This window comes from Tyto alba, unplaced genomic scaffold, assembly GCF_018691265.1.
Source record: "Tyto alba isolate M040663 unplaced genomic scaffold, T.alba_DEE_v4.0 Super-Scaffold_32, whole genome shotgun sequence".
NCBI lineage: Eukaryota > Metazoa > Chordata > Aves > Strigiformes > Tytonidae > Tyto > Tyto alba.
In genome coordinates, this window is record NW_024881307.1 from 7,820,540 (window position 1) to 7,846,710 (window position 26,171).

Genomic DNA, 26,171 nt, shown 5'->3' on the forward strand with positions numbered 1-26,171 from the left:
TTTCTGTAAATTCTTTATTGTACGGATTAAGAAAACTTCCCTTTTCTACATAACTCTCAGGGTCCACAGAGTTACAGGGTATGCCTTACATACAGCTGTGATGTCAGAAATAACAGCTGAATTTTCTGCAAGTCCAGTTTGTTTTACAAAACAGGAATCCAAACAACAGGTTTTTTAGAAAAATCACTCATTAAAGCTGCCATTACAAGGAAAGTTACCTTCAGCTATGTACGTCTGTCATTGGTGTAATTAATTCCTCCCAATTTACAGTGCAGCTTAAATCAACTCACTCTCACCTGGACATTATCCACTTAAAATCTATTTCGTTAACATTTCTACTGTTGTTGGAGATTTATTTCTAAAAGACTAGCTCTGAACTTGCTGCAGTACATACATACTATGGACCCTTGGTTATTAATTTGTTTCGCATTAAACGTTGGTAAAAATATGATGAAGCAGAGGCAGCAGTGAACAATCATGTTTGTCAGGGGCTCGGTCGCATCTTAGAGGCTCCACAGCATGGCAACAGCCTTGCAGATACCAACATCGTAATAGTTAAAGTAGCAGAGGCCAGCGAAGGTAACGGCTGACAGTACGTACAGACCTGTATTGGCCAGTTTAATGGGTGTATCTCCATGGACATAGTCAGTTATTACCTGTCCAAGACCCCTACAGAATAAGAGGGAGAAAAAAGTTGAAATCAGGAAAGAGCATTCCTCACTGAAATTGACCCACTTCACGTAAGCATTCTAGTAAGATGGCTCAAACACGTAACTTTTTTCACCTGCTATCATCAACCTTTCCTAAAGAATGTCCCCACCCAAAAAGAAGATGCATTTATTTAAAAAAACAAAACAACATTCCACATACTCTATTAAAAAATACACCTATTGGCTCAGAGTTTTCTTAATGGTACTGAGGAAATAAGGTGTTGAGCACAGCTCTTTCAGACAATAGAATCTGTAGAATATGTGTTCAAGAAACAGCTAGCAGCTTATCTGACTTCCAAGGACTGAAGAAAAACCAAAGGAAATACCCTTCTTATTTGAACAGCAAGGTGCAGGTCTAGGACCAGACATTGTCAAAAATGTACAGAAGACTCCAGGACGTGTATTTAGATTAGAAAATAGTGGCAACCAAAAAATTTGCATACTCTGTTTTTTTTCCTACATCAGTCAGACTGGAAGTGAACTCTTGTCCAGATTTGAACTATCCAGTAGCAGGAAGACCGAGGATGCTGTTAAACTAATGTGGTAGTTCTCCCAGCAGTACAATTATATTTGCTTTCTGCAATGACAGATGTCAACAAAAAAAAGAGAACCATATTTAATGCAACAATTTTCTTCCTAGGATTTTCCCTTGGTCTAACCTGAAGCTGAAGGACCTGTGTCCTATAAATTTAAGACACACTAGTGCCCTAGAAAGGTTCGAACTCCTGCAGTGGATGCCACTGCAACTGAACGCGACTCAGTTTCACTTAGATGGGGTTCTAATACCATAAAGATGTCAAAAGAAGTGCAAGGAACCCCTGGATACACAGAAGAGAAGCAGAAGGTGGAAGCAGTCTGAAAAGCAACTACTTTCAAACTATTACAGCTATTGTTTGTAACTGGACAGCAGAATAAGGTCAGGAGTACAAGCAGCACTTACCCATACTCTGAGCCTTCCAAAGTGCAGATAAATAAGGCATACTCAACTTGGGATTCATAGGCTGCCCTTCAACTGTAGTGTTGCTCAAGGCATTTTCATAAGACCTTTTCTTTGCATGGCACAGTAAGACTGAGCCATGCTAAAGCTTCTCAGAAAAACTGGTGTGTGACTTTACAGCATACTAATTAATTCAGAGAAGGCCATTATGGGAAAAGACCGGTAATCCTGAGAACATGGAAGTAAGTGATAAACAGCTGATGTATGGTAGACACACAGTCTAGCTCACAACATGGCAGCTTCACTGGGCAAAGAAATCTTTATTACATGCCAGCAAAAACAGTACAAGACAAACATGGCTTCAGTTATCCCGAGTAAGTCTATTGATAGGTTAGTGTTTGGGGCTGATAACCACCTAAATATCTGAAACACTATTTCCAACTTATTTTAGGACAAGATTTCCTAAGGAAAAACACAGAAAAAGGTGAAAGAAAACCCCTTGAAAATACACGCGATACTCCTTTGCAGTTTCTGAACAGCTACTAGAGGGCGTACCTATCTATTATGGGAAACAATGTTTACAGCAAGTAAATTAACTTTTTTCTTTTAAAAATATTCTAGCACTCAATACCTATGAAATTACAAGCAGCAAATTTTCCTACATAGGAACACCTTTATGTTTTTAAGACAATGTATCGCAAGGTAAGAGTTTAATACTGGAGAAACTTTCCAGCTTAAAAAGAGAACTAAGAACCCACACAAGTGGGGGAGGAAATCACTCTGATGAAAGTTACCAGCAAAGCTGCACACAAGCAGAAAGACATTTTTCACACTGAGGAAGTCCCCATGCTGTTTATGGAAAAGGGGTTTCTAGTACAAACAATCCCCGACACTTTTGCCAACAAGAGACGTTCATTAAAAACATGTGCATGCATTGACACAAAATGTCATCCAGAGAACCGATTTCAACACATCAACCTGTAACAAACTGTTCTATTGTCTGGAATTTCCCCACATGTTGATATCCAGCATGTCACCAAGACCCACCTATCAAACAAGTGAAGAAATGCTCCAAAGGCAGGCAAGCTTAACTTTACATATTTTATATTTGAAAGAACTCTGCCAAATATGTCCAAGGGTAGCCACATTTCAGATTGATTCCGTACTAGATTTGAGGGCTTTGGGAAGAAGCTCCCAGTCACAGTGAGGAAAGTGCAAGAATCCCTGGTAAAACGTCGTAAGGGCAAAACTGAGATTTAAGAAAAACTGGCATCCCGAAGTACCATGAAGGTGCTTATCTGCTGTAAATCTGTGACAAGGAACTACAGACCTGTATCGCCTCAGGAATGTAAACGCTGCCAGTTAGGCCAACTATGCAGCTGGATCCACTCCTAACTAGACTTGTCTAGCCTTACTCACATTAAAGATCATAGCAGAACTACACATAAGAAGAACATAAGCAGGCATCCATTTCCCAGGAATCAAGAAAATAATGATTAAGGTCTCAGCTTTTTTTAGTGGAATATTTGCTATGAACTCTTCACTATGCAGAATCTCATCACCATTGAGATGTAGAAAGCCAGCCCACAGCACAGAACCTTAGAAGAACAGGTTGCTTTTATATAGATCTGTCCTGTTTTGGTTCCCTCTGTTCATGTAACACTAATTCTTCTACAAAATAAAAACATCCAAGATTCTACACAGCCAGTGGCAAGGAAGTCCTCCTAAGATAAGATACTGTATAGAACAACACTAGAGAGTATTTATGGATTCCTTAATAGTAATATATATCCTGCCTTCTGATTGAAAGAGCAGTGTGACAAAGGAAGACCAAGGAACAACTAATCTTGTCAAAGACCACAACTGTCCTGGAACTTGGAAAGTAAGGACTTTGTCTGCATCTCTTTGCAGGTGTTTTATACTAGCTCAGGAAATAAGTCAGTAGACTTACTGTCATATACAGATTTAAGACCTAAGGCTTGGAGCCACCCTCACTATCAGACTATACTCTTAATCCTGAGGAACCTATGGTGCTTACCAGTGGCCATGGAGAGTGAGGGCTGCAGCCAGTGAATAGTCCATGGCTGGTCCAGGATACAGGTAGGCTGCAGGAAGGAGACCCAGCAAGAGGACACTGACAGCTCGCTCACCTGTCCAGTGCAAAGATGCAGCCTTGGAACTGCCTGTAAGGAGAAGTATTTTTCAGTGCAAAGTTCCCGTTTGAAGTGCTGTAACTTTAAAAACAGATACCTCATCCTGATCAGCACCACAATTAACGTGTCTGACCTAATTACTAAGCTTTCATCCAAGCAAAACCTAGATGCCTTTGAATTACTGCTATAGAATGTTTATTTTACAATGTTCGGAAGGTTAATTTTAAATACTCCTCACTTTGCTGCTGCTAAGAAAGAGAAGCTGCTTTTAGTACAAAAGAGTAGAAGCTCCATAGGTAAAGTCAAAACAAACACCAGTCCTACTTGTATGTCTTGCAGCTCAGGATTAAGGTCCAAGTCAACCATCACAGGAAAGAAGTGTCTCTGAAGGCAAAGCCCTTTTGTCTAGTGAATTTCCTGACTTACATACTATTTACTACTCCCACCTTTTGAGAAATGGCTTTGAGATCCAGATGAACACAACTACAAGTTCCAGTGAATGGCACATCATGATAACTCTGTGCACAGGTCTGGCCAGGAACCACTATTTTTTAACTGTAAACAGCAGATAAAACTTCTGGGACCATCACAGTGATATATGGCCTAGAAGTAGCCTGAAGGCCAAAGGATTTCAGTCCTCCATTAATACTCAGCTGGGTACAATTTAAACCATGTAACAGATGACTCTAGAAATAGAAATACCAGTTAGGGAGCTCTGTAACCAACTGTTACTTTTTAGAAGCATGCAAATACTATTGGGGAAGAACCCCAACCCCCCCCCCAAACATCTAGAAGATTCTGGAGCAAACCAAAACCCTGACATCGTAAGTGGTACTTTGAACCAGGATGCCAGCATCAGCCCAGGCTAAAAACATCAAGAACTGATTCTCCAAAATTACTTTTATAACACAATACCCCCAGAGGGCTTACCTAACACCCATATATTATCCATCCATCTAAACGCATCTGTCTAAACACAAGCAGTTTCTTTGGTTTTGCACAGAGAAGGAAATTTAGAAAAGCGACAAGATAAGGAAAGCAAGGGCCATGAAGTAAAACATAAAAGGGACCTAGGCTGCAGACTAATAAGCTGTCCCTGTAGAATGCCACAGCCAAGAACACTTCACAGCACATGCATGAAGTCAGTTGTTAATATGAGGTCCAGAATAGAAAGGAAGGAAATGGCTTAGCTGTGTTTAAGCGAATTTCTTTTACAAGCCTTTCTTCATCCCTTCTGCTTCTAAGTTGCTTTGTAGTGGCTACAAAGCATCCTTAACCTCCAGTCACAACATTTCTCATATTTCTTTGTGCAACTCACAGACCAGAACTCGGTCTTGGCAAGGTTAGCTTTCATCACTGCTGTGTAGTCTTACCACAGGGAGAGAGGAAAAAACAATCTAAGAAACGCTCTCTGCCTGCAGATCAGACTTCACAGATTAACCTCAATGAATCGGAAGCTCTGCTGTTCAAGAAAGAAGTCACAATGGTCGTGTTTTCATATTATTACTGCTGCTGAACCATAAGAAACGTTAAACCCTTCTGTTTTCTTTTAGGAAAATCTTTCAACCCTTTTTCCACACTCTGAAAAACCACCACGTTTGTTAATACGCAGTGATTTACTTTCTTAACATTCAGTTAATATCTCCCATTTAAGGATTTGCAGCACTCCCACACGCGATACTCATGTCGCAAATGCCAGTTTCAAATGGCAAGCAGTGTAAAGTCACATACGTACACCTTGTTTTAAGCCAGACCTGGGGCAAATCAAGATTTGTGCCATCAACTGAAAACAGTACCGTCGAAGGTGATGGTAACACATTCTGGTAATACCGGTAACCCTACCTCACGAACCCAAGAAAAAGTACCGTGCCGGGCATCCATTTGTTCTGCCCGTGGTTACTCACACCGGCCGTCTAAAAACCTCCTACCTGGCTCCAAACACCGGCCACCCAGACCAGACGCGGGTGCAACGGGCACACGAAGGACGCGCCGCTTGGCCGGGCTGGAGAAACCGTTTGAAGGACGGGGGAATAACGATTCGGCGCCGGCCGACAAACCCGGTGCCCGGCGTCGGCCGCGGGGCAGAGGGGACCCGCCGCGCACAGCCCCCCGCACGCCCCGCCGCGCACAGCGGGGGCTGCCCCGGGGCGCGGGACGTACCGTGGCCCTGCTGGGGGGGACCGTGGCTTCGGCGGGCCGGAGCGGTCCGATCGGCGACAGCCGCCAGGACCGCGGGGCGGCGGAGAAGGGTCCTCCCGAGGAGAGCTGCGGAGAGAACGGGAACGCGGTGTCAGGGCAGGGCAGGGCAGGGCGAGGGGCCGGCGGGCGCTCGGGCACTCACTCACTCACCCGCCTGGGCGCCGCGGGGCCGCGCCAGCCCCGTCCGCAGCAACACCAACCCCGGCATCGTCCCCAGCCGCCCAAGGGCACCGCGCACCGGAGCCGGAAGTCGCTGCCGCCGCAGCCCTTCCGCTTCCGGGCTGGGGCGGGCGCGGAGCTGCGGGCAGGGCCGGGGCCGCCGCCGGCGGGAGGCAGGGGCGGTTCGCGCCCGAGGCCTCCGGGCCGCCCCCAGCCCAGCAGCGGCTGCGCAGAGACTGCTCAGGGCTGCGGGAGCGCGGCTTGGGCCCGCGCTGAGCTGCGCGACAGCGGATCCAGGCTCTCCTCACCTGCACGTTTGCTAACGGAAACTCTCTGTACGAGCGAAGGAAACACCTCGAACGTTTCCTACGACGCACGCAAGGCCGTTGCGTTGTTACGGCACGACTGAGCAGCGGCTAGGGAAGCGGCTGCGATAAAAGAGCAAGACAAAAGCAAGCCGAATCTACAAGGACTGCTCTCCCAGTCTTCAGCATTAGCCAGCAGACAAGGGCGTGCAGAGAACGGCTTTTCACCTGAAGTGAAAAGAGGGACAGTGAGCAGGTCTTGGAATGAGGACCCAGAGGCACTGACAGTGTTTTGTGCTTGTTCAGGTGTAGACTAAAGCTGGAGCTCTGCTTGATCACTGACACACAACAATTGTGCCACGCAGTGCGTTTCCTTGATGGCTACTCGCCACTCCAGCCTCCCTTACTTCCTCTCCTTCAAGCCCTCCCCAGCCACCTGGTCTGATCAGGCAGAAACATGTGGCACAGGGAGAACACAAGGACCACCTAGACTTCTCAGGCCTGTGCTCTGTCCCCGGGCTTTAGTCCAAAACAGGAACAGAGGCATCAAACATGTCTGGATTTATTTATTTTGTTAAAAGGCTTGGCTGTTCAACTGCTGGGAGAACGGCCCGGTACCAATCTCTCCAGTCATACACTGGGCAGACCAGAGCCAGAACACAACCCCCACCAAGGCATTTCTGTCAGCACAAATGGTTTCAGCATTCCTCTAGAGAGAATAAAGGAAAGGTAGACGCAATGTCCAGCCCGTGCCAGGATTCGGACAGAAGTCTAAAACAGGCAAATGCACTGGTGTCTTTTCTTCATCATTACAGAAGGAGTCACCGCACCTTCAGCTGGAATGAGAGTATTCCCTCACACTCCCTTCTGTGTCCAGTTGACCCTGTGCATGCTGCCACACAGCTCTGCTTTCATTGGAGGATGGGAAGAGAAAGCTACCGTAGGGTTAAATCTAGTGACATTTCCTCTGTTATCAGACTTTTTGTCTCTCCCCACTCCTATTGCAAGTCTTGGTCATTGATTTGGTAACACAAAAGCGATCTGTTAAAACTTTTTTTTTTTTTTTTTAAATAAAAACGGTGCAAACACGCCCGCTTTCCCCCAGCAGATAGCCTGTAACATTTTTGTGCATCAGATGTCAACCTGGTTACAGAAAAAGAATCTGAAATTGGCAGGACTAGCCAGCCTGTGAGACAGGCAACTGCTCCCCTGGTTTTCTGAACCAAGTCAATGAAAAGCAAGGGGGCACCTACTGCAGGCTGCCAAGGCTCAGTTTCTCCCTCTGTGGGCTGGCAGGATGTATATAAACCACAGTGTTAAAACAAGTTGTACCGTGGGGCAGTGCTGAAAGTTAAATACCTGCCTCTGTCCTCTACCTTATTGTTTGAGCTGCAGCCTAGACTCATCAGTCCTCATCTGAGCTATCCTCCGATTTTTCATCGGCAGCCACTTTCCAGTTCTTCCTCTTGTTCCTCTTCTCTGGTACTTCACTGTGGCTCTCTGACACAGAATTGTGACGTTTCTTTCTCTTTTTGGGGGGGCGTTTCTCTTTTTTCTCCTCAGATTCACTGTCCTCAGAGCTGCTGGTGGTTGAGCTGCTTGCATGAGAAAAGTCACTTTCCTGCCCAGAAGAAGAGGTAGGTTCCCTGGCAGGCACTTTCCTGGTCTTTTTCTTGCGCTTGTGTTTCCCTTTCCGGGTGCTTGAAGTCTCCTCTTCTGAGCACTCGCTCTCCCGGGAAGAATCTGATGATGTTCGCCCTTGTTCCTTTTTCTTTTTCTTCCGCTTTTTGTGTGATCGCTTTTTTTGCTTCTTCTTCTGTGATTTCTTTGTTTTTTTCCGTTTGTGCGACTCACGGGCAGTTTGCTTTCCCAGATGAGATTTCTTCTTCCCATTGATAGCATTTTGCTCATCTCCTTCTGGCTTGTCACTGTAAAAAGAACAAAGGATGACCAAAAGGAAGCAGACAGGCAGGCACACAGCAGTTGAGCCTTTTCCATCTCAAAGTTTTAAGCAAGCCCATCGATTCATTTGACTAGAACAGGGAAGCAGAAGCCCTGACAGATGTGGTAGCCGCATTTTTGTTCCAAGTTCTTATTAGTAGCTTGGGTCTACACCTTACCGATACCCCTGTTTAACGTATCTAAGTCAGAACCCAGGAGAATGGGTACTGAAAGCCACTGAGTAATAAAAAGTTATAGCAAGTTACTTCAAATCTGTAAGCCTGACAGATATTGTACATGACGATTCTGTTAGGTGTACTTTAAAAATAATTAGTTCTGTCTAAGATCTTATTTTACAGTTAAGCCTCCACGATACTACAAGAATTGATATTCTCCAAAGAAGAAGCAGCAGAAAATAGAGGTACGCTATAATGGAGAGAACCACCTGGAGCTGGTATCTGAGAGTGCGCATACTGAGCTGATTTGGATTCAGCCTACTATTCTGGCTCTGCTGGCCCAGACAGACCTTCCAGATTCACAGCATTTTAATAACTCAAGCTAAAGCTGGCTAATTACCATAAAAGATGCAATTCCCTCCCAAGACTCAGACAAGGGAGAACCACATTAACAGACTAGATTTTTTTCAGTGGGTGTCTGTAACTAAACAGGGCTGCTTCACATTCAAGGCTGAACTGTATTAAAAATTTAAAACTCAGTTTGCAAAATTCCTGCATAACTTGACAGAAGTGAGGTTCTGGACACATTACTAAGTCTGCTTGCCTTACCTGTCTGTATCAAATTCTTCAGGGTACAACTCTTTGTAGCCACTGTGACCCCATCTGTAAGAAAGCAGAACCATCTATTAGAAACAGACAAGGTGTTTAAGGAAAAAATACAATTCTGAAAAGACAGAGCCACGGAATGAACATGAGTTTAGATAGCAAAGAAGAAGGGCTATCAGAACCTTCCCAACAAAGAGGGAAAGAAACATCACTGATTTGGTTGGTACTATTTAAATACATCTTATGTTCTTAGTGTCTTTTCCACTTCTAAATAGGGAAAACCACAACTCAAATTTACTTAAAATAACTCTGGAGAGCACTAGCTTGCCTTTCTCAAAATTTTTCCAGTTCCCTGGGCAAAGTAATAAATACTAAACTTAGCGTCTATGCTCAGGACTGAGCTTTTGCTGCTTAGTGTGACTTAGAAACTCTATAGGTGAACTCAAATTAGGTATTCTGTGACACTGCAAAAGTTCATGCATGTTACTTAGTCATTCTCAAAATGAGATCAAGCATCATTTTACAGGAGTACGTACCGAAAGGAGAAATGTACTAACTTTTTGGTATAGGACTCCAAAAAAAAAAGTTGTTTTAATTACAGTTACAATCACAGAACATTAATTCCCCCACACACCTGTCTGGCATATTTGCTTCACATTCATACAGCTTTTTATTCCAGGATCGGGCCCTAAGGAGATCATCTTCAACTAGGTCAAGGAATTGTGAGTTCCTTGTTTTCCAGTCAGCCCTGTGGCCATCCTCATCAAAGCCATCACTGCGCATCCGACTGCTGCAGAAAGAGAACAGTTGTCCTTCAGCTGTCAGCTCTGATGGAGAAACTTTCTGAGCAAGGGGTTAGTCCAGCGAGAGGAGCAAAAATCCAGCAAGTGTTGGATGTCCATCTATGCAAGAAGACCAGCTATCATTTTAACAGACAGTCACCATTAACAGCTCTCACAAAACCAGTTCAGTAGCTAACACTGATTTTCAAAACTTACTATGACCCTCTGTGCACAGCAAAATTCTTGACAGAGATGCTCACGATGTAAAATTAGAGGAAGGGGTTATCTTGCCTATGACAACAAATGCAGTTCTCTTCCTCTAGAATACTCTGCAGGAGCTGACTAACAACAGGCAGTAAAAGCAGCAAAGCAGAAACAGAATTGACTAAAACTGCAATTTGATCAGGTACCAGGACTAAGGCACCAAATCCCCAGAAAGCACCAACAGTTTTGACTGATCTCACGTGCTTGTAGCTCTAGTTTTGTTTCTGACTTGAAGTATCACACTTTCTGAGCCAAGCAGCAGCCATCAACATCACATAAGTCTGAAAGGTGTTCTCCACTGAGATACTAAAACCACTTCCTGCAACAGTCAGACTTCTGAAAAATCTTCCTGGTGGTAACAGCCCCCACACCCCGGCCCCAACCCCAACCCCAGCCCGTTTTCATGTAGCTCCTGAGATCCTCAGGCATGTCAAAATGATTTAAGATACTACACAAGCAGCAGTCGGTACTGGTGTGTTATAATAGTGCAAGACCCCACACCTTAACAGTTTTGTTTCCTGATAACCCAAATGGCAATACATTAGAGTTTTCTCACGACATTCTAACATATTACTCAAGCACTTCCTACTCTCATTGCTTCAGAGAGCCTGGCCTGACTTCATGTTGTATTTTGAAGACTATACATCTAGATGAAGGGATAAAAGGTCCGACTTAAGCACAGGTCCGACCTCTTTCCAGGGACTCATTAAGGAGAAAACAAATGTATCTGTCGTCTTCATATACTGTAAACACACAGCTATCACAGAATACTCTTTAAGTATTATAACACAAAAGGGTTCAGAAACTGAGTAACTAAGACAATTATCTCCTCCATGCATCTGAAACCCACCTGGAGGTGTCTGACAACATTCTGCTTTGCCTTTTCCAGTAAGTCTCTTCTGTCTGTTTCTCCCACTCCCTTATTTTCCACATTTCTGTCTCTTCCTGAATCTGAAAGTTACAGAAGGCAAACAAATGTAACATTAGGGAAACTTTACAGATATGTAGCATGTAACATCAGCTCCTAGATCAACAGTCCCGGCTAACAAAATTCACAGCAAGCTTTCCTACCATACCGAAACAGACTACTGTTTGTAGCTGTAACCGAAGTAAACAGACAGAGAACCACTTGGTGATAATACCCTAACAAAGCACATAAGGATACCACCATCAGAAATGGTGGGTTTGCCTGATTTTGTTACCTCAGCTGTTCTGGCTTACCCTCCTTTGTCATTCATTACCATCCCAAACATACGTACTGTTAGAGAAGTCAGTATATAAATATCATCTGTAAGGACCAAGGCAAAATGAGAAGTTATGCTACTGCCTGAAAAAACACAGCATGCAAATACTGAGTGGTTTGGCAGATTTATGTTTATGGACACTGTGAGTGATTTTATAAACATGTGAAACAAATGAGTTGGATCTGCTGAATTACGTCAGGATGAAATTAAATAGTTTGCTAAAGTCAGCAGACGTTCTTAACCTTGCACTACAATACTGCCTGTGCACATCAGGAAGAAGTTCAAATTCTTTGATGCAATTAAGAGTACATACACACTACAACGTGAAAAAAAAAAAAAACCAATGGAAGGTTTGCTACTTTTAAAAAGGCAGACCATAATTCTCATGGAAGTCCTGAGAGAATACGTTCTTCATGGAGCAAAGTTTATAGGTAAACATACACGCGTTCCCTCGCCAGGCTGAGACCTCAAGAAAGGCAGGGTAAAACTGAAAGCGAGACTAACGACGTTCACACAGATGATCTCGGCAAGCTCCTCTCCTCTCCGCTCCTCTCCGGAGAACACACCCACCCTCCGCGCCGCCAGATCACTGCTCGGGCCCCGCTCCGCTCCCGGGCCTCGCGTTCGCCGCACAGCAGCGCCCGGGTGAAGCCCGGGGCGTTTCCGCAGGGACCGGCGGACAACAGCCGCCTGCAGAGGCGGGCGCGGAGCGGAGCCAGGCGGAAGAGCCACCACCGAGAGGGAGGACGAGGGGCGGCCGAAGCCGCCAGCCGCCACCGGCCCCGGCCATACCTTGTTGTGCGCGCCCGTGTGCCGGATAACGTTCCGCAGCAGCACCTTCCCCACCGGCACCCGGGACATCCTCTCGCCCTACGCGGCCCCGCGGACGCCGGCCCCGGGGGGCCCGGTGGGGCGGGGGCCGCTCACCGGGGCGCTGCCGCGGACAGGAAGGGACGGGAGAGGCCGGGCCCGCTCTCGGCTCCCGACCGGAAGCGGCCGCGCGAAGTGCCCCCTCCTGTCACCTTCTGCCGGGGCGCCGAGCCGCGGCGACCAGGGGGCGGAACGGCCCGGCGGCGGCTTCGAGGACAGGCGGGCAGCTGCCCGCCCCGCCGCGGGGCCGGCGGCGAGTTGCGATCGCGGGGCCGGAACTCGCGGCAGCGGGAGGGAGGACGGGGAAGGCGGGCGGACCCGCAGAGCGCGGCCCTTCCGGTCGCTGTTGCTACGCGACGGCGGTGCCGATGGCGGGCGCGGCGCTGGCGCGGGCCGCGCAGCTCTGGTCGCTGCTGGACGAGATGGCGGAGAGCGACCCCCAGGCCTACCGCCGGCTCCTGCGGCGGCAGCGCGCCGAGGCCGAGCGGCTCTGCGCCCCGCCGGAGCCTCACCTGTGCCTGCGTGCCCGCCCCGCGGTGGGTGCGCGGGCTCCCGACCGGGTGCTGAGCGCGGCTGCGGGGCCGGCGCGGGCGGGAGGCTCAGCCGCGGCTCGGTCTCTTGCAGGGCGTCGGCGGGGGGCCGCTGTTTATCAACGTCTGCAGCTGGAAAAGGGTCCCGGCGCCCGAGGGCCCCACTGGCCCCACGCCTGTCAGCGCGGGGCCGCTGCAAGAAGTAGCGGGCGAAGGAGGTACGTCCCGAAAGCGTCGCGCCTCGCCCCGGATGCATTTCTTCCTGCAGTAGTGCATTGCGTGGCAGTCCGCACACGCGTTCTCTGGCGGTGACAGAGGGTGGTGCTGTGCCGCGGCCGGCTCTTGGCTCGGGGAGGGGAGGGCGGCAAGGCGAGGGTGCGGCAGGCCTATCTCAAGAGGGACTCTAGATTAGGCCCTCCTTATTGGAAAAAAAAAAACGGGAGAAACACACAAATTGCGCGCCTATAAATCCTGAGAAGTACTTAAGCGCTAGGACACTTCGACCGCATATACTCATGTTGACTGGGTTTGTGCTGCCGTGCTTAGCCTTGAACACAGACTTCAACAGAGACCAACACATGGAGAGGGGTCATCTCCAGACTTGATAGAATTAGCTCTCTGCCCAGAAGCCACAAGTTAATTTCCTTTGCTTTTAAATCAAGTGATTATAAAGAACACCAGCGCACGGTACCATAGCAATAATTCTGACACACAACTTGTTTGTGTAGACCTTTACAGCATTATAGATATTGCATATAACCCAGATGTGCTTCAGAGAGGAGAAGAAAACCCAGAAAAAATGGAGCACTTGATCCACTTAACGCTTAAATTCGTTGAGGAACGATGCAACCTTACTCTTTCATACTTGTACACCATTGAATCATTCCAATTGAAAGGAAGCCTGGAAATGATGCAACAGCGTCTGAAAGGAAGACAGATGCCAGCTCCACATCTCAGTCAGAACACAAAGAAGGGTATGTAGAGGTCTGCTGTCACTTTTCTTTGAGGACCTATCAGATTCTCCAACAAATTTACTCTCTAAGCCCTAACCTTGCCATAAGCATAAACCAATACTTCTCCAAGTATTCAGAATAAGGCAGTAGTATTCATACCAGACATTAGTTTCACCCTGCTGGCCTACCTGCATTCATCTCTGGTGTTTTACAATCGAGAAACTGTAGTGACACTGGAACAACAAATGCCCCTTTTGCTATATCCGCTAGACATGGGAACTCCCCTAGGGTTTGATCCTTTGAGATGCTAAGTTTTTTTTGCCCTAACCTGAGTAAAGATGGTTGCTGCTGTAACTAGTAGTCTGAAAATAACACCTTTTAACTCATTGGCAATAAAACCAAATCATGGGTGAAGGAGAAACTGCCAGTAACAGTCTTCAGCTGACAAAAGCACTGATTACAATTAATTACAGTTAAAACTTTCACAATATATTTGTCAAGTGGCGTAACATTACAGTTCTTAGTAACTGAGTGACAGGTGTGAAAAACTTTTTTTCTTGGAAGAACTGACACTTGATCAGCTGGTGCACACTCTGGAAGCTGAGGACTGCAGCAACGTCCCTGTGCTGCTGAAGGAAGAAAGTGTGACACAATCTAAAGTGCGTCTGATAGAGGAAATTACCAGTACTGAAATGCCGGATAAGCTAAGTAGCCCTGTCTATGAAATGATCACTGTGAAGGATGCAAACAAGAAACCACTCAAAATTGAACTCAGAATTGAATTGCCTAAGGTTAGCTCTGTTTCTGAGTGTGATTTGAGAATTTCAAAGGTAAGAATAGTAAAACAAATAGCCTTGTGTTTTCTGTCTAGTATCCAATTTCTAGAAATGCTCACTGCCAACTTGTCAATTTTCTTGTTTTAGGATGACATAATCATTGAAGTCCCTGAAAAATACAAATTACAACTAGATCTGCCAGAATTGGTGGATGAAGAAACAGCTACAGCAGTATTTAACAAAGGAAAACGGGTATTGTTCATCACACTGCCAGTTGCCAAACCAGATCCTTAAGGATCACAGATACCAGAACAAAACAAAAGCCCAGAATGAGAATCTTAACTTTTAGATGGTGACGAGTTGCTTTAGTGACCTTCTAATCTTTAGCAGTGAATACCTCTGATGGCTTTAGAAGATGCATGTAGAAAAGGAAATCTGGAGGAATACTAGGACCATCAAGCTTAGGGAAAAAAATAAGTAAAAGACTGTAAATATTCAAGGAGTACCTGAGTATGTTAACAGCTGTAGTAAAGAACCATAAATGCATACATGCTTTACTACATCATTTACGTTGCCTTAAGGCACAGCAATAACAGTTGTGAAGTCTTTTTGCTAAATAAATTGATTACTGGATTCACGTGGTTAGAGCAGCTCTCACATGTATTTAATGCTGGAACAACCAGCAGAGGTGTCGTACACATTTCTACAAGTGGCCCTGCATGCTGGTGCCTTTCTATTGAGGACAATCCCTGCTGATCTTAACTGGAATTTCAGTCACTGAATGTGCTTCACCTCACTTCTTACCTGTTTGGTGATCTCTGAGTGAGACCATAAATCAACAGACCTATTCCATACTATTCAAAACAGCAGATAGAGATGCTAAAACTCAGGAATGCTTAGTGCAAAGCTAGCAACCAAAACTGATCTTGGAGCACTTCAACTAGAAAAACTATCTGCATTAGTTTACAGAAATACACAAAATACAAAGTAATACAAAACAACTTCATGGATTACAAAGCATTACTAGAATTGATTGTGAAAGGGACAAAAGTTTAAGCGATCTTCATGATTGGTTTGGTAGTACGTCATTCTTACGGCTGCTGTGACACATTTGCACTACAACCATGTTTCTAAACCAATATTCATCAGAAATGGAAACGGACAACTTGGTTTTGAGCTGCAACTTTAAAATAGAGGCTTACAAAAGAACAGTAACTCCTAGCTTTCCCCCTTCCTTCTTTCAAAGAAACGTGGAAGGCTGCGTTGAAATACAGTTCAGTCGTTACAGTTGCAAGTTCAAGCTGAAATTCTATTACTGCATGGACTGAGCTTGCCTGTTGCAGGACGCAAGCAGTACCAGAAATCACTATCCACACTCCAAGCACACACACTGGATAGCATTTTTTTAGTTGCAAGTGTTCCAGAGTCTGACAGTCATTCAGAGAGCGATTCCATAAAATAAACTATTTAGTGTTCTTACTGCAGGAAGATAGTGAAGGGTCTCTGTAGCCAGAATTTCGAGGGTCTGGTGAAAACTGCACCAAAGAAGCCCGGAAGGTTAAAGTTTACTGCTGCGTGATAGGAATAAAGCATGTATTATTCTGGAACGTTTGTGATTACAATTTAAGGTTACTAGGGTGAGTTTCACTATCAGTCTGAAAGGCTAAACGGCTCTGTGCTATAGCAGTACAGTAAGCCACACACAACGGAATAGAAAAGCACTGGAACATGTTTTAGTAGTTGTCAATTCCAAACATTTAATAGAACATCGGTTCACTAGAGCAAGTCTGGAACCAAGATATTTTAGATCATTAACGAAAAAACAAAACCTTAACGCACTTTTTTGCTTAAGCCAGGCATGAAAACCACATATCACAGCAACCAGACGTTAAATAGTTCCCACAAAAATATTTAATTTCCACAGTATTTTCTTTCAACATCTTTAGTGAATTTTGTAGAACTTTACAGGAAACAGTACTTAATGCAATATACAGAATAAGAGATCAGCTTTAATTTTTCCTTTCTTTTTTTTTAAACTTCTCCGCCCCAATTTAATTCTCCTGGTCACTTTGTAATAACTACACAGTCGTCCTTTTTTACATTAACATTTCCATGTGGAAAGTGGAATTTAAGAATGTTCAGCACTGCACCCCTTTCAGGATACAATGACTGTGTAACTGGACACAAGTCCAACAAACTACTGAAGCATTTTACATACAATATATACATGGGTAGCACATTCTGCAGCTTACTGAGGCTGGGACAACATAGACAATTCAGGGAAGAACTGCAGCACCAGTGACTAACTCAGAGCTTCCTATGTTAGAATGCTTGAAAAAAAAAAATTCCAAACATTCAAGTCATCCCATGATTAATATCCACTGATGGGATTATTACCATGTGTGATTTGCCTATATTGGGTTCCAACACACAGATTCTCTTGAACATTCTGCAAAACAGTTACTTCCATGTCATCATAGTCTGATATTAACTTAGCAAGAGGAATAGCAATTAAGGAGTTTTCATACAAAAAGCACATGTAAGTGAAAGTCCATGAGAAGACAGCACATTCCCTGTGGTATCTGAGAGCTGTGACCCCACAGATAGCAGTGCTCTTTCACCTTACTTTAAAGTGCTCAAATGGGATCACACAGCTGAGAAGGTCCCGACCAGTGCCGAATTCCAGGAGAGATTTGGAATGCTAGCACTTGGCCTTTGAGAAACTATTCCCAGGCGCTTCAGTCCCTTAGTGCATCTGTCATACCCACCTACCCCAGCAGGAGAACAGGATAATAAGGGAATTCACCTTCTACTAACTTGCATGTTTCAGTTACCATCTCATCTGACCTCCTGTGAAGAGGTGCTTATAATTCAAATTCCTAAGAACATGGAGGTCATTAAATTGCTTGGTATGTACCCCCCTGTTCACCCTAGTTTAGAAGCAGATGGCAGTGTGCATACTGCCTGGATCATTTTTAAATCTGGGATGCTTAACTCTGTTTTGGAAGAGTTTGCAAGTTAACTAACTGTATAAAAATACAGTATAGCTATAATATTGTTCTGAAAAGCACTTTTGCAAACTTTTTCTGTACACACTGGTAATAACATTACCAGATAATATAATACATATTTAAAATAAAAAAGGAACTCTTTTAATAAGTCTGAACACTAAGGTCTAAATAGCTTGTTTAAAACAAAACAGCGTGACCCTGGAAGATTTTGCTTGCATGATTAAATTATAGCAGCATGGTTACTGGCTTTTCAAGGAAATTCTTGAATTCAGCAAGCCACTGTGCTCCAACTGCTCCGTCTACAACACGATGGTCACAGCTAAGTGTAACAGACATCACACTAGCCACATCAAATCTGAAAAAAAAAAAAAAAAAAAAAAAAAGGTTAACAATCCTCTGCAAGTCAGTGTCACTACCAAAGGAAAAAAACTTTTATCAGAGAATGAGCAATAGTTGGTGCTGGGTAACAGATGTTCTTCCCTGTGGACTTCTAAAATATTACACTAGCGAGCAGATCATGTTAATTCCTTTTCTACAATTAAGAAACACATTTGTATGTTGCCTTTAGGACAGTAAGCTCATCTTTCTTTGTATCACAAGAACAGCCCCACACAATCAAAGAAAAAGAGCCATTTTACCCAGTAGCCTTCATTTTCCCCATGTATCAGTGATAGATACCTAGGACTGTTAACAGGCAAGTTTAAATCATCCTAAACATTATCCTGGGTCTATGCTAGTTCAAGCTCCAAACAAGGCAATATTACATACAGGACACTTGAATTATAATCCATCCCTTAGGTTTTCCTTAAATGCAAATTTAAGCAAGTTATTAAAGAGCAACACGTGCCTAAACTGTTGAGGATTCCAGACCTTTTTCCACAGCTTGACCCTACCTCTCAAAGAAAGAAACAGCTTTTCATTCACTTTCAAAGAAGATTCAAGAATAAACGTATGGCAGATCATTCCTCAGTCACCATATTTCTCTAACACCTGTGTGACCCTTTTATACAAGATCACACTGTATTACTTCAGAAGGTACTGAAAACAGTACGTCAACAATTTTGTTTCTAATAATTATCTAATGGAGGTGTTAGAAAACTAGCCATTATTTCAAAGTTTGAATTTGGAAGCTCAGTATATGCAGAATCAGATGAATACTTACCCTTTCTCATTATCAGCTGGCACTAGCCTCTTCTCTGAGGAACCAACTGCAAGGATGCAGGCTTGAGGTGGATTGATTATGGCAGAGAAATTCTTAATCCCATACATTCCTAAATTGGAAATTGTGAAAGTACCACCCTACAAGAAAAATACATTCACAGTCAAATTCACAAAAGCTGTTTCATATGGAATAGTAATGAATATGGCTGAAACTTCACAAAGTAGGCTTTGCTCATTCTGGACAGAAGTCAAGGGCAGCAGTGTTTTGAGTCTCTCACCTGGAATTCATGAGGCTGAAGTTTACCTTCTCGGGCTTTAGTTGCCAAAGAAACCACGTCCTTACTAATGGAAGCCAGGCCCTTTATATGTGCATTAAACACAATAGGGGTTATAAGCCCTGCAGGAGTACTAACTGCAACACTAACATCCACTACGTGATTTCTGCAAGACACAAAGGAGATGCCAGTTACTCTAGCAAGACAACAAAGAAAAAAATTTTCAACACTGTTCAGACAACTCTAAATTGGTATTAATTTTGCAACAATTATTTCACCTTGCACACTAACCTTAGATGCCAAGTTCTTAGTACTTTAACAAAAGCCCCTCAACCTTTCTTTGCATTATACCTGTTTCCCTCCCTCCTCAAAATCCCAGCAGGTCTGCTATTTAGCCATGAACTCTCTACTGAACAAAGAAAGTTTCTGGCTTCGACCGTACCATAAACTTACTGCCTAATAACTGTGTCCATCCATGAAGAATTTGCCTCAGGCACCTTCAAGCACGCCAGAGCAGAAGCTTTAATTATGAAGTCATTGACAGAAAGCTTAATGTTATCGGAGACCTCCTGTAAATGAAGAGATTTGATGTGTCAGTTTGTCTCTTACACATTACCTCTATTAACTTGGATAGTCACTGCCATGCAGCCTGGTTTAGAGAAAACAATCACACTACTTGTAAGCGTTAATATCTGAAGTGCCAAGATAATTCGGAAGGTGAACACACCTTCATAATTCAAGAAGGTCCAATCTTTTTTACTGTCTGCTTTCCCCCACACTTGGCTTCGAATTATTATTTTGCTTAAATTTTCTACCCTTTTTACCCTTTTGCCCTGCTTTCCAGCTGGAGAATTGAACAACACCAAGCAGAGTATAAAGCAGCCCTCTTAGGGAAATCAGAAGCCAGTGCATGGGTAAAAAGTCTCATTCTGTCACAGACAGTCCAGAACCAAGCCACAACGGGTAAAGGGCACTGAAAAGACTGTATTTTCCAGGCCGAAATGGCACTGTCAACAAAAAGCAGGGTGGGCAAACCTGTGAAAGAATGCAGCTTTCCCCACACACACACTCTCACCATTTTACCTGATTGAGTTCTTTCCGTAGCACCAGTACTTCTCCCATGTTTATATCAACAGAAAGGTAGTAGTGAGGTATTGTTTGTTTAGACTGCATCAACCTCTGAGCAATGACCTGCAGGTATACAATAGCAATGGTGGAAATAAGTCAATTTGGAACATTCATGACTGCAAATAACGATCTCAGAAAGGAATAAAATCTTACCTTCCGAATGTTGCTGATAGGGATATCTGTGAAGGTCCCCACTGGTGCTGCTGCAACTGCGGCAGTTGCAGGAACTGCCTCTAGTGCTGGAGCCTGCAATCAGAGAGAGAGTGTAATTCATAGTACTATACAAATATCAATTGTACAGAATAATTTGGTACGTGGGACAAATGCTGAGGCTAAGTTGCCTCTTGCTTAAGAGCAGCAGATATTTGTGCTCTCTAGCCTCGCCTCTCCAGCACCCACTAGGTTCTTTAGAAGTCTTATAACCGATTATTAAATGTAGTACTTGAGTGATTTAGAAATGCAGTCACTGCTATGAAGCTCCCAGAGTAGCAAGTCTTGATAGATGGTTCTTTTACATACAGCAAAGATATATGCTAGAGGGCACTCTCAGTCTGCACTCAGCCACATCCCTACCAGCAGCACACAAAGCAACACTTCTGTTATCTCATATAAAAGACAAGCAACGGTACAAGAACAGACTGGTGGCAACAATGACAGCAGGCTGTTTGTTCAGAAGTCTGGTTTTCATTCTCATTGCCTCTTTACAGCAACATTAGATCAATTGGGACTGAGCTTAACTCAATCCATAACAATGTAGCAACCAAATGAAGGGTTGGGAGCACACAATTTTTTTTCTCAGAAAAATAAAGGAAGAAAACTTCATCTGTGTTTCTGACAGGTTAAGCTTTACAACCTAACAGTCACCATAGCCCACACAGAGTCCTAACCCAACCAATCCAGCAATAACAGTTCCATATAGTAATTGCATTTCCACAGAGCATTTCCATCACTGCAACAAAAGATCCATTCTTACAGATCTCAAGCCTACTCACTGAAGCCTTTGGTGGCACAAATGACTCCACATCTTTCTTTGTGATTCTACCATCTGGTCCAGTACCTAAAAGGGTCAAAGAAAAACATAAGAGGATTTAAATTATTTTCAACAGGGCATTGCTTCTAAAGGTACCAGTTTTATTTAACAGAGAGAAGTCTCTTAACACGACCTGTGGTGAGGAGAGCTGTGTAGTCAGGAAGTTTCTGACAGGGAGGAAAGAAAAGAATAGGCAAGTATGTACCTAGAGGGACAGACACTTGATAGTGAGAGCAAGGAAGAAGAAGGGCAACCTACCTTTCACTTGGGCAAGGTCAATTCCTTTTTCTGCTGCCATTTTCTTTGCCAGGGGACTAACCAGGATCCTTCCTTTCCGGGGAGGTGGCCCAGCTGTGGGGACTGCTGCACTGGAAGGAACAGCAGGCTGGGGAGGGGGAGGAGCAGCAGCCGGAGTTGCCACCACCTTAACAGAATCAAAGCCATTAGCTTCAGGATCATTCAGCAAAAGTTTTGAAGGTACAGACCATGTGATTACCAGTCAAGAGAACAGCAAAAATAGTCAGTAATCTGAAAGAATTTTCAGATTCAGAGAAGTTTCCTGGTGCCAGAAATTAAATCAGAAACTTTCTGGGAAGGAGGCCAACTACGCTGAAATAAATAAAGGTGAAATAAATAACTCATGCTCCCAGTTTTCAAGGATGAGGCATTAGAACTGGCACAAACAACAGGCTGCAGAAGAGATCATAATGAATGACTATCTGCTCCAGTTTTTAGAGGGCAAACTAGCAGTCACCTATCACCAACATGTTAGCCTTGCATTCTCAGAATCATAAATGTTATTGTTGGAGCCAGGGCTTCACACTGTCAAACCAGCAGAACAGTTCAGATCAGACCTTTTAATGGTCCCCGTAACTTCTCTCACTGCTAAGAACGGTCCTTACTAGTGGAGGAGGAGGAGGAGCTTGTGCCTTCATGTCAGTTACCGCAGTGTCTTGGTAGTCAGCAAAAGCTGGAATATCACACTCTTTCTCCACAATGATGCAGAGAGCTGTTCCTAAAGGCACATCCCTTGTTCCTTCAGGCACTAAGATTTTTGCCAAATAGCCTTCCTCCTGTACTTCAAAGCCTGTAAGGGAAAGAAATAAAACTGGTTTGGTGCCTGATGCAGCTGAAGACTTCCTCTAAAAGCTGCTTCTAAAGACTCTGGTAGCTAAAGCCCTGTCCTATATTCAGTAGGCAAGAGAATCTTTTCAGTGCAACTAGCAGGGAAACACCTCCATGAGCTGTACATTACTAAGAGGTATTTAATGAAAAAACAGAAGTGTTTTTAGGAGCTCCAATGTTTAGCTCTCCAGTGGAATGAGAAGTTAACAAAACTTGTTTTAGTTGCCCCCTGCAGCTAGGAGAACAGCTGGCAGAGCAGCTACTCTGGATCCTCCCCTTTTAAGGGCACCTCACCCATTTGTGACACTGGAGTTGACTCACCTATTGTGGCTTTATCTGTCTCAATTTCTGCCAGTAAGTCTCCCTCATTCAGTTTCTCCCCAACCTTCTTCTCCCATCTCTGCACTGTGCCCATTGTCATGGTAGGTGACAGGGCAGGGAGAGTGACCTGTGAAGCCAGGCAATACAAGAGAATCAGATTCTGGTAATCCACAATGAACAGGAACACAGTTTTAACTCCTCACTAAATTATGCCAACCTAAAGAAGTAGCCAGCCTTTAATGCACTTCTACATCTGGCTCCATTACAGTAAAGTGCAATGCTGTCCCATGTTGCTAGTTTGGCTTCTTTTATCAAGGCCAAAGCAGGAAAACAAGCAAAAGCACAGAGCAGGAAATCTATATATCAAAATAATTATTACCACTGTCACATTGGGAGTATCTTGCAGCTGCTCTCTGCAAGGCTAAAAGGAAGACTGAAGCAAGGCACTTTGTGACAAACAGATTTGGCCCCTTGAAAAGCTATACAGGCTTGTCTTCCAACAAGCACTCAGAGATGCCAGACATGCATACTGCTGTGCAACAAATGCTGCACGTGTGAGTACAGCTTCAGAGCAAAACTGGACCGGTAAGGCAAGCAGTGGGAAGTAAGCAAGTTAGTAGCCAAAACACAAGTCAGATTAAGAAGCCTTTCATTAATTCTTTGTTCAATTACTGACTTTCCATAACATCTCAGACAAATCAGTTTCCATATATATCACCTGTAGAACGAGGTTTAGTACTGCAAATTTCCTATTTCAAAGGAATGCCACAGAAATACCTCCCCCTACAAAGTGCTCAAATACAACAATGGATGTACGCTTCAATACCTAAGCGAGGTAAAAAGGTTATCCACAAATACAATTCATTATTAGCCACCCACAAACACATCTGGAGTGTTCTTCAGCGTATCAGAGACTTGAGTTCTGCTCCAAGATGTAAGCAGGGCCTTTAGAGCTTATGCACACTTAGCACAAGGTCTTTTTATACTAGAAGTGTCCAAATAATGCAAATGTAGTAGGTTTTTCTAGACTGCATAACAATCCTGGAGAGACAAGTCTCTCATCTACGAGCAGCTAGGATGCTCAAATAATTTCCTGAAAATAAGCTTTCTGGGACATCTCCAAGCACCTGCTTTACATATGCAACAATTCAAGTGGCACACGCTCCTGCAATTATAGCTAGTAACTGGAGCTAGTAATGCCAAAGACAGAAAAAAATGTGCAACAAGCCTTAAATCATTAGCAATGCTCTCTTACCTGCATATGAGGAGGATAAGAGCTTCCAGGAGCCTGAGAAGGCTGAGCTGGTGGTGAGGGAGCTGCAGCTTGAGGGGGAGGCACTGAGGCTGCAAGAGGGGCAGACACTACACAATCCAGAGTATAATTTTTAAAGGCATCAACATATTCAGGCCTAGAATAAAACACAGAACCGCAAAACCAATCAGATGACCCTAAGTCTTCCACACACGACACCCAAGAAGCCCCAACAGAGAGATTTCAACTCCAGGTTTAACAATATACATACTTTTCTACTGTAATACATATTATGGCCCCAATAGGAACATCTCTTGTTCCTTCTGGCACCAGGATCTTGGCCAAGTAGCATTCCTCCAGGCTCTCAAAGCCAACTGTTGCTTTGTCTGTTTCCACCTTTGAGAGAGAACAAGGTATCGTTATGGCAGTGGAAAAGACCGATAAGCTCAGAGCCTTCCAGTCTGACAGTGGAGAGTCACAACACACAAACTTCTGGAAAATTTACCCTGCGGCACCAGCTGTAGGAAAGTATGCTCTCAAACAGGTTACATGATGTTCCTGCTCAGAAAGAAGAAAAGCAGCAACCAACTTTGAAAGGCCGTTAGCCACTTGGTCCCAACAGCATCTGTTGGGATCTGTGATCTTGAACCCAAGATATGTGTTCAAGTGAAAGCAATCAGGGACAAAACCCGGGATGCACACGCAGCTCATTAGAAATGCAGCACAGCCTGTGCCCTTAGGATACCTCCGCTATAAGCTCCCCTTCACCGATCTTGTCACCCTCCTTCTTCTCCCAGCGCGCAATGGTGCCCATCTGCATCGTGGGGGACAGAGCTGGCAAGGCTACCTGTGAGGAATAGGGCAGTGTTACAATCCAGGCAGCCCTGACAGTAGGAACCCCACACACAGGGCAGAGATGGATCCTCAGCACAGGATGGGACAGAGGGGACACAAAGGAGAGCCCGTCTGCAAATCCTCAGCAGGTCAGGACTGCCTCCAACCTGCTGGTAAGACCCCAGGGCAAATCAATACCGGGCAGCTGAGATAGGGCTGACCAAGAAAGGGAGAAGCTATGCCAGGGGACAAGACGGGTAGAGGGAAAAGGCACCAGTGGTGAAGGAGATGGTACCCAGTGGCAGTACACGGACTTGGGGCAGGGTGGCAGCAAGGGCACGAGAACTGCAAGAGCGGGGAGAGAACTGCACTTCCCCAGGGCAAACTGAGCTGCCCAGCGAGGGGAAGCAAGACCTGAAGAGAGAAAGCGAAGGGGCAGCCCCCGAGACGGGGTGGGGGGTGAAGCGCGACACGACACACGAGTCTGTCCCCCGGGGACCCCAGCGGCTGTAGGGGCACGAACACCTGGGGGTACGGGGAGCACCCAGGCTGCCTTGGTCCGGGGGGGAGGAGGGAGCCTCTCACCTTCTGGTGTGCCGGGAGACTGCAGCAGCGGCGGGGGACGAGCCGGGGCCAGGCCGAAGGCAGCAGAAGCCCTCCAGGCCGGTGCGCGGGGCCACCGCCCAACGGCACGGCCCCGACCCCCACCACCGCGCCGCGGCCAGCCCCTGCGGCCCCGAGCGCTCGGCAGCTCGGCGCCAGAGCAGGGGCTCCCGCGGCGCCCCGGGCCACGCGTCGCACCAACACCCGCCACATGCCGGACCCGGAGCCGGAGCCAGAGCCACGGCCCCGCCGCCGCTGCCGCCCGGTGACCTCCTCCGTCCGGGCACGGCGCCGCGCGACACGACCGCGCTGCCGTAAAGCGCGGCGGGGCGGGATCGCCTCGTAATGGCGTCTCGGGGGCTGCGGGGCTGCACTGCGCAGCGGCGGGGCGAGCGGCGGGCGGTGCCTGGGGGGGCTGCGGGCGCCGGGCCCGGGCGTAGGAGGGTGGCGGGGGGCTGTCCTCAAGGCCCCCGCGGGGGGGGGCGGGGGGCGTCGAGCTGCCGGAGGCTCCTCGGGGGGGACGCGCGCGTCCCGGCGCCTCCGCAGCGTCGCGGCAGCAGGACGGGACGGAGGAGCCCGGCTGGCAGAGGGTGCAGCCTCGCGGGGCGCGTCGGGCACGGCGGCTTGCCCAGCAGGGAGGAGAGCGGGCTGCAGCCAGACCCGCCCGTTGTATCTTTGTGTGATACCCACCCGACGTTGCAACGGGCCCTCCTGGCTTCCTCGTGTCCCTGGCACGTGGCCTGGATTTTAACAAGATCCTGGTTCTGTCTGGAAACGCAGGAATCCAGAAGCCGTTCTGTGCCGGGACGCAGCGGCACAGGTTCCC

The 26,171-nt window shown here is 45.7% G+C and overlaps 4 protein-coding genes across 6 annotated transcripts; 1 reads left to right on the top strand and 3 right to left on the bottom strand.

The window, feature by feature from the left end:
• On the bottom strand, positions 1–6,276 carry SDHD (succinate dehydrogenase complex subunit D). The gene is made up of 4 exons (XM_042800582.1): positions 6,150–6,276; positions 5,961–6,065; positions 3,686–3,830; positions 1–669 (listed from the first exon to the last, which is right to left on the bottom strand). Exons 1-4 carry the CDS (start codon positions 6,205–6,207, stop codon positions 504–506), a joined length of 474 nt encoding a protein of 157 aa, XP_042656516.1. The 5' UTR covers positions 6,208–6,276; the 3' UTR covers positions 1–503.
• Positions 6,277–7,014: 738 nt separating this feature from the next.
• Positions 7,015–12,959, bottom strand: NKAPD1 (NKAP domain containing 1). Of its 3 annotated transcripts, none has more exons than XM_042800580.1 (5): positions 12,859–12,959; positions 11,083–11,183; positions 9,821–9,976; positions 9,190–9,243; positions 7,015–8,391 (listed from the first exon to the last, which is right to left on the bottom strand). In XM_042800580.1, exons 2-5 carry the CDS (start codon positions 11,163–11,165, stop codon positions 7,869–7,871), a joined length of 816 nt encoding a protein of 271 aa, XP_042656514.1. In that variant the 5' UTR covers positions 11,166–11,183; positions 12,859–12,959; the 3' UTR covers positions 7,015–7,868. The 3 variants fall into 3 exon arrangements, with proteins under 3 accessions (XP_042656514.1, XP_032861437.1, XP_032861438.1); XM_033005546.2 differs by lacking the exon at positions 12,859–12,959 and adding an exon at positions 12,269–12,455; XM_033005547.2 differs by lacking the exons at positions 9,821–9,976; positions 12,859–12,959 and adding an exon at positions 12,269–12,461.
• Positions 12,668–16,209, top strand: PIH1D2 (PIH1 domain containing 2). Its single transcript, XM_042800579.1, has 5 exons — positions 12,668–12,882; positions 12,971–13,094; positions 13,605–13,850; positions 14,394–14,659; positions 14,753–16,209. The coding sequence occupies exons 1-5, from the start codon at positions 12,715–12,717 to the stop codon at positions 14,897–14,899; spliced, it is 951 nt and encodes a 316-aa protein (XP_042656513.1). The 5' UTR covers positions 12,668–12,714; the 3' UTR covers positions 14,900–16,209.
• Positions 16,210–16,336: 127 nt separating this feature from the next.
• On the bottom strand, positions 16,337–25,683 carry DLAT (dihydrolipoamide S-acetyltransferase). The gene is made up of 14 exons (XM_033005549.2): positions 25,328–25,683; positions 24,654–24,755; positions 24,180–24,304; positions 23,912–24,065; positions 22,657–22,783; positions 22,113–22,297; positions 21,469–21,634; positions 21,173–21,237; positions 20,334–20,426; positions 20,136–20,243; positions 19,506–19,621; positions 19,056–19,218; positions 18,779–18,915; positions 16,337–17,971 (listed from the first exon to the last, which is right to left on the bottom strand). The coding sequence occupies exons 1-14, from the start codon at positions 25,556–25,558 to the stop codon at positions 17,842–17,844; spliced, it is 1,902 nt and encodes a 633-aa protein (XP_032861440.2). The 5' UTR covers positions 25,559–25,683; the 3' UTR covers positions 16,337–17,841.
• Between the last annotated feature and the right edge of the window lie 488 nt (positions 25,684–26,171).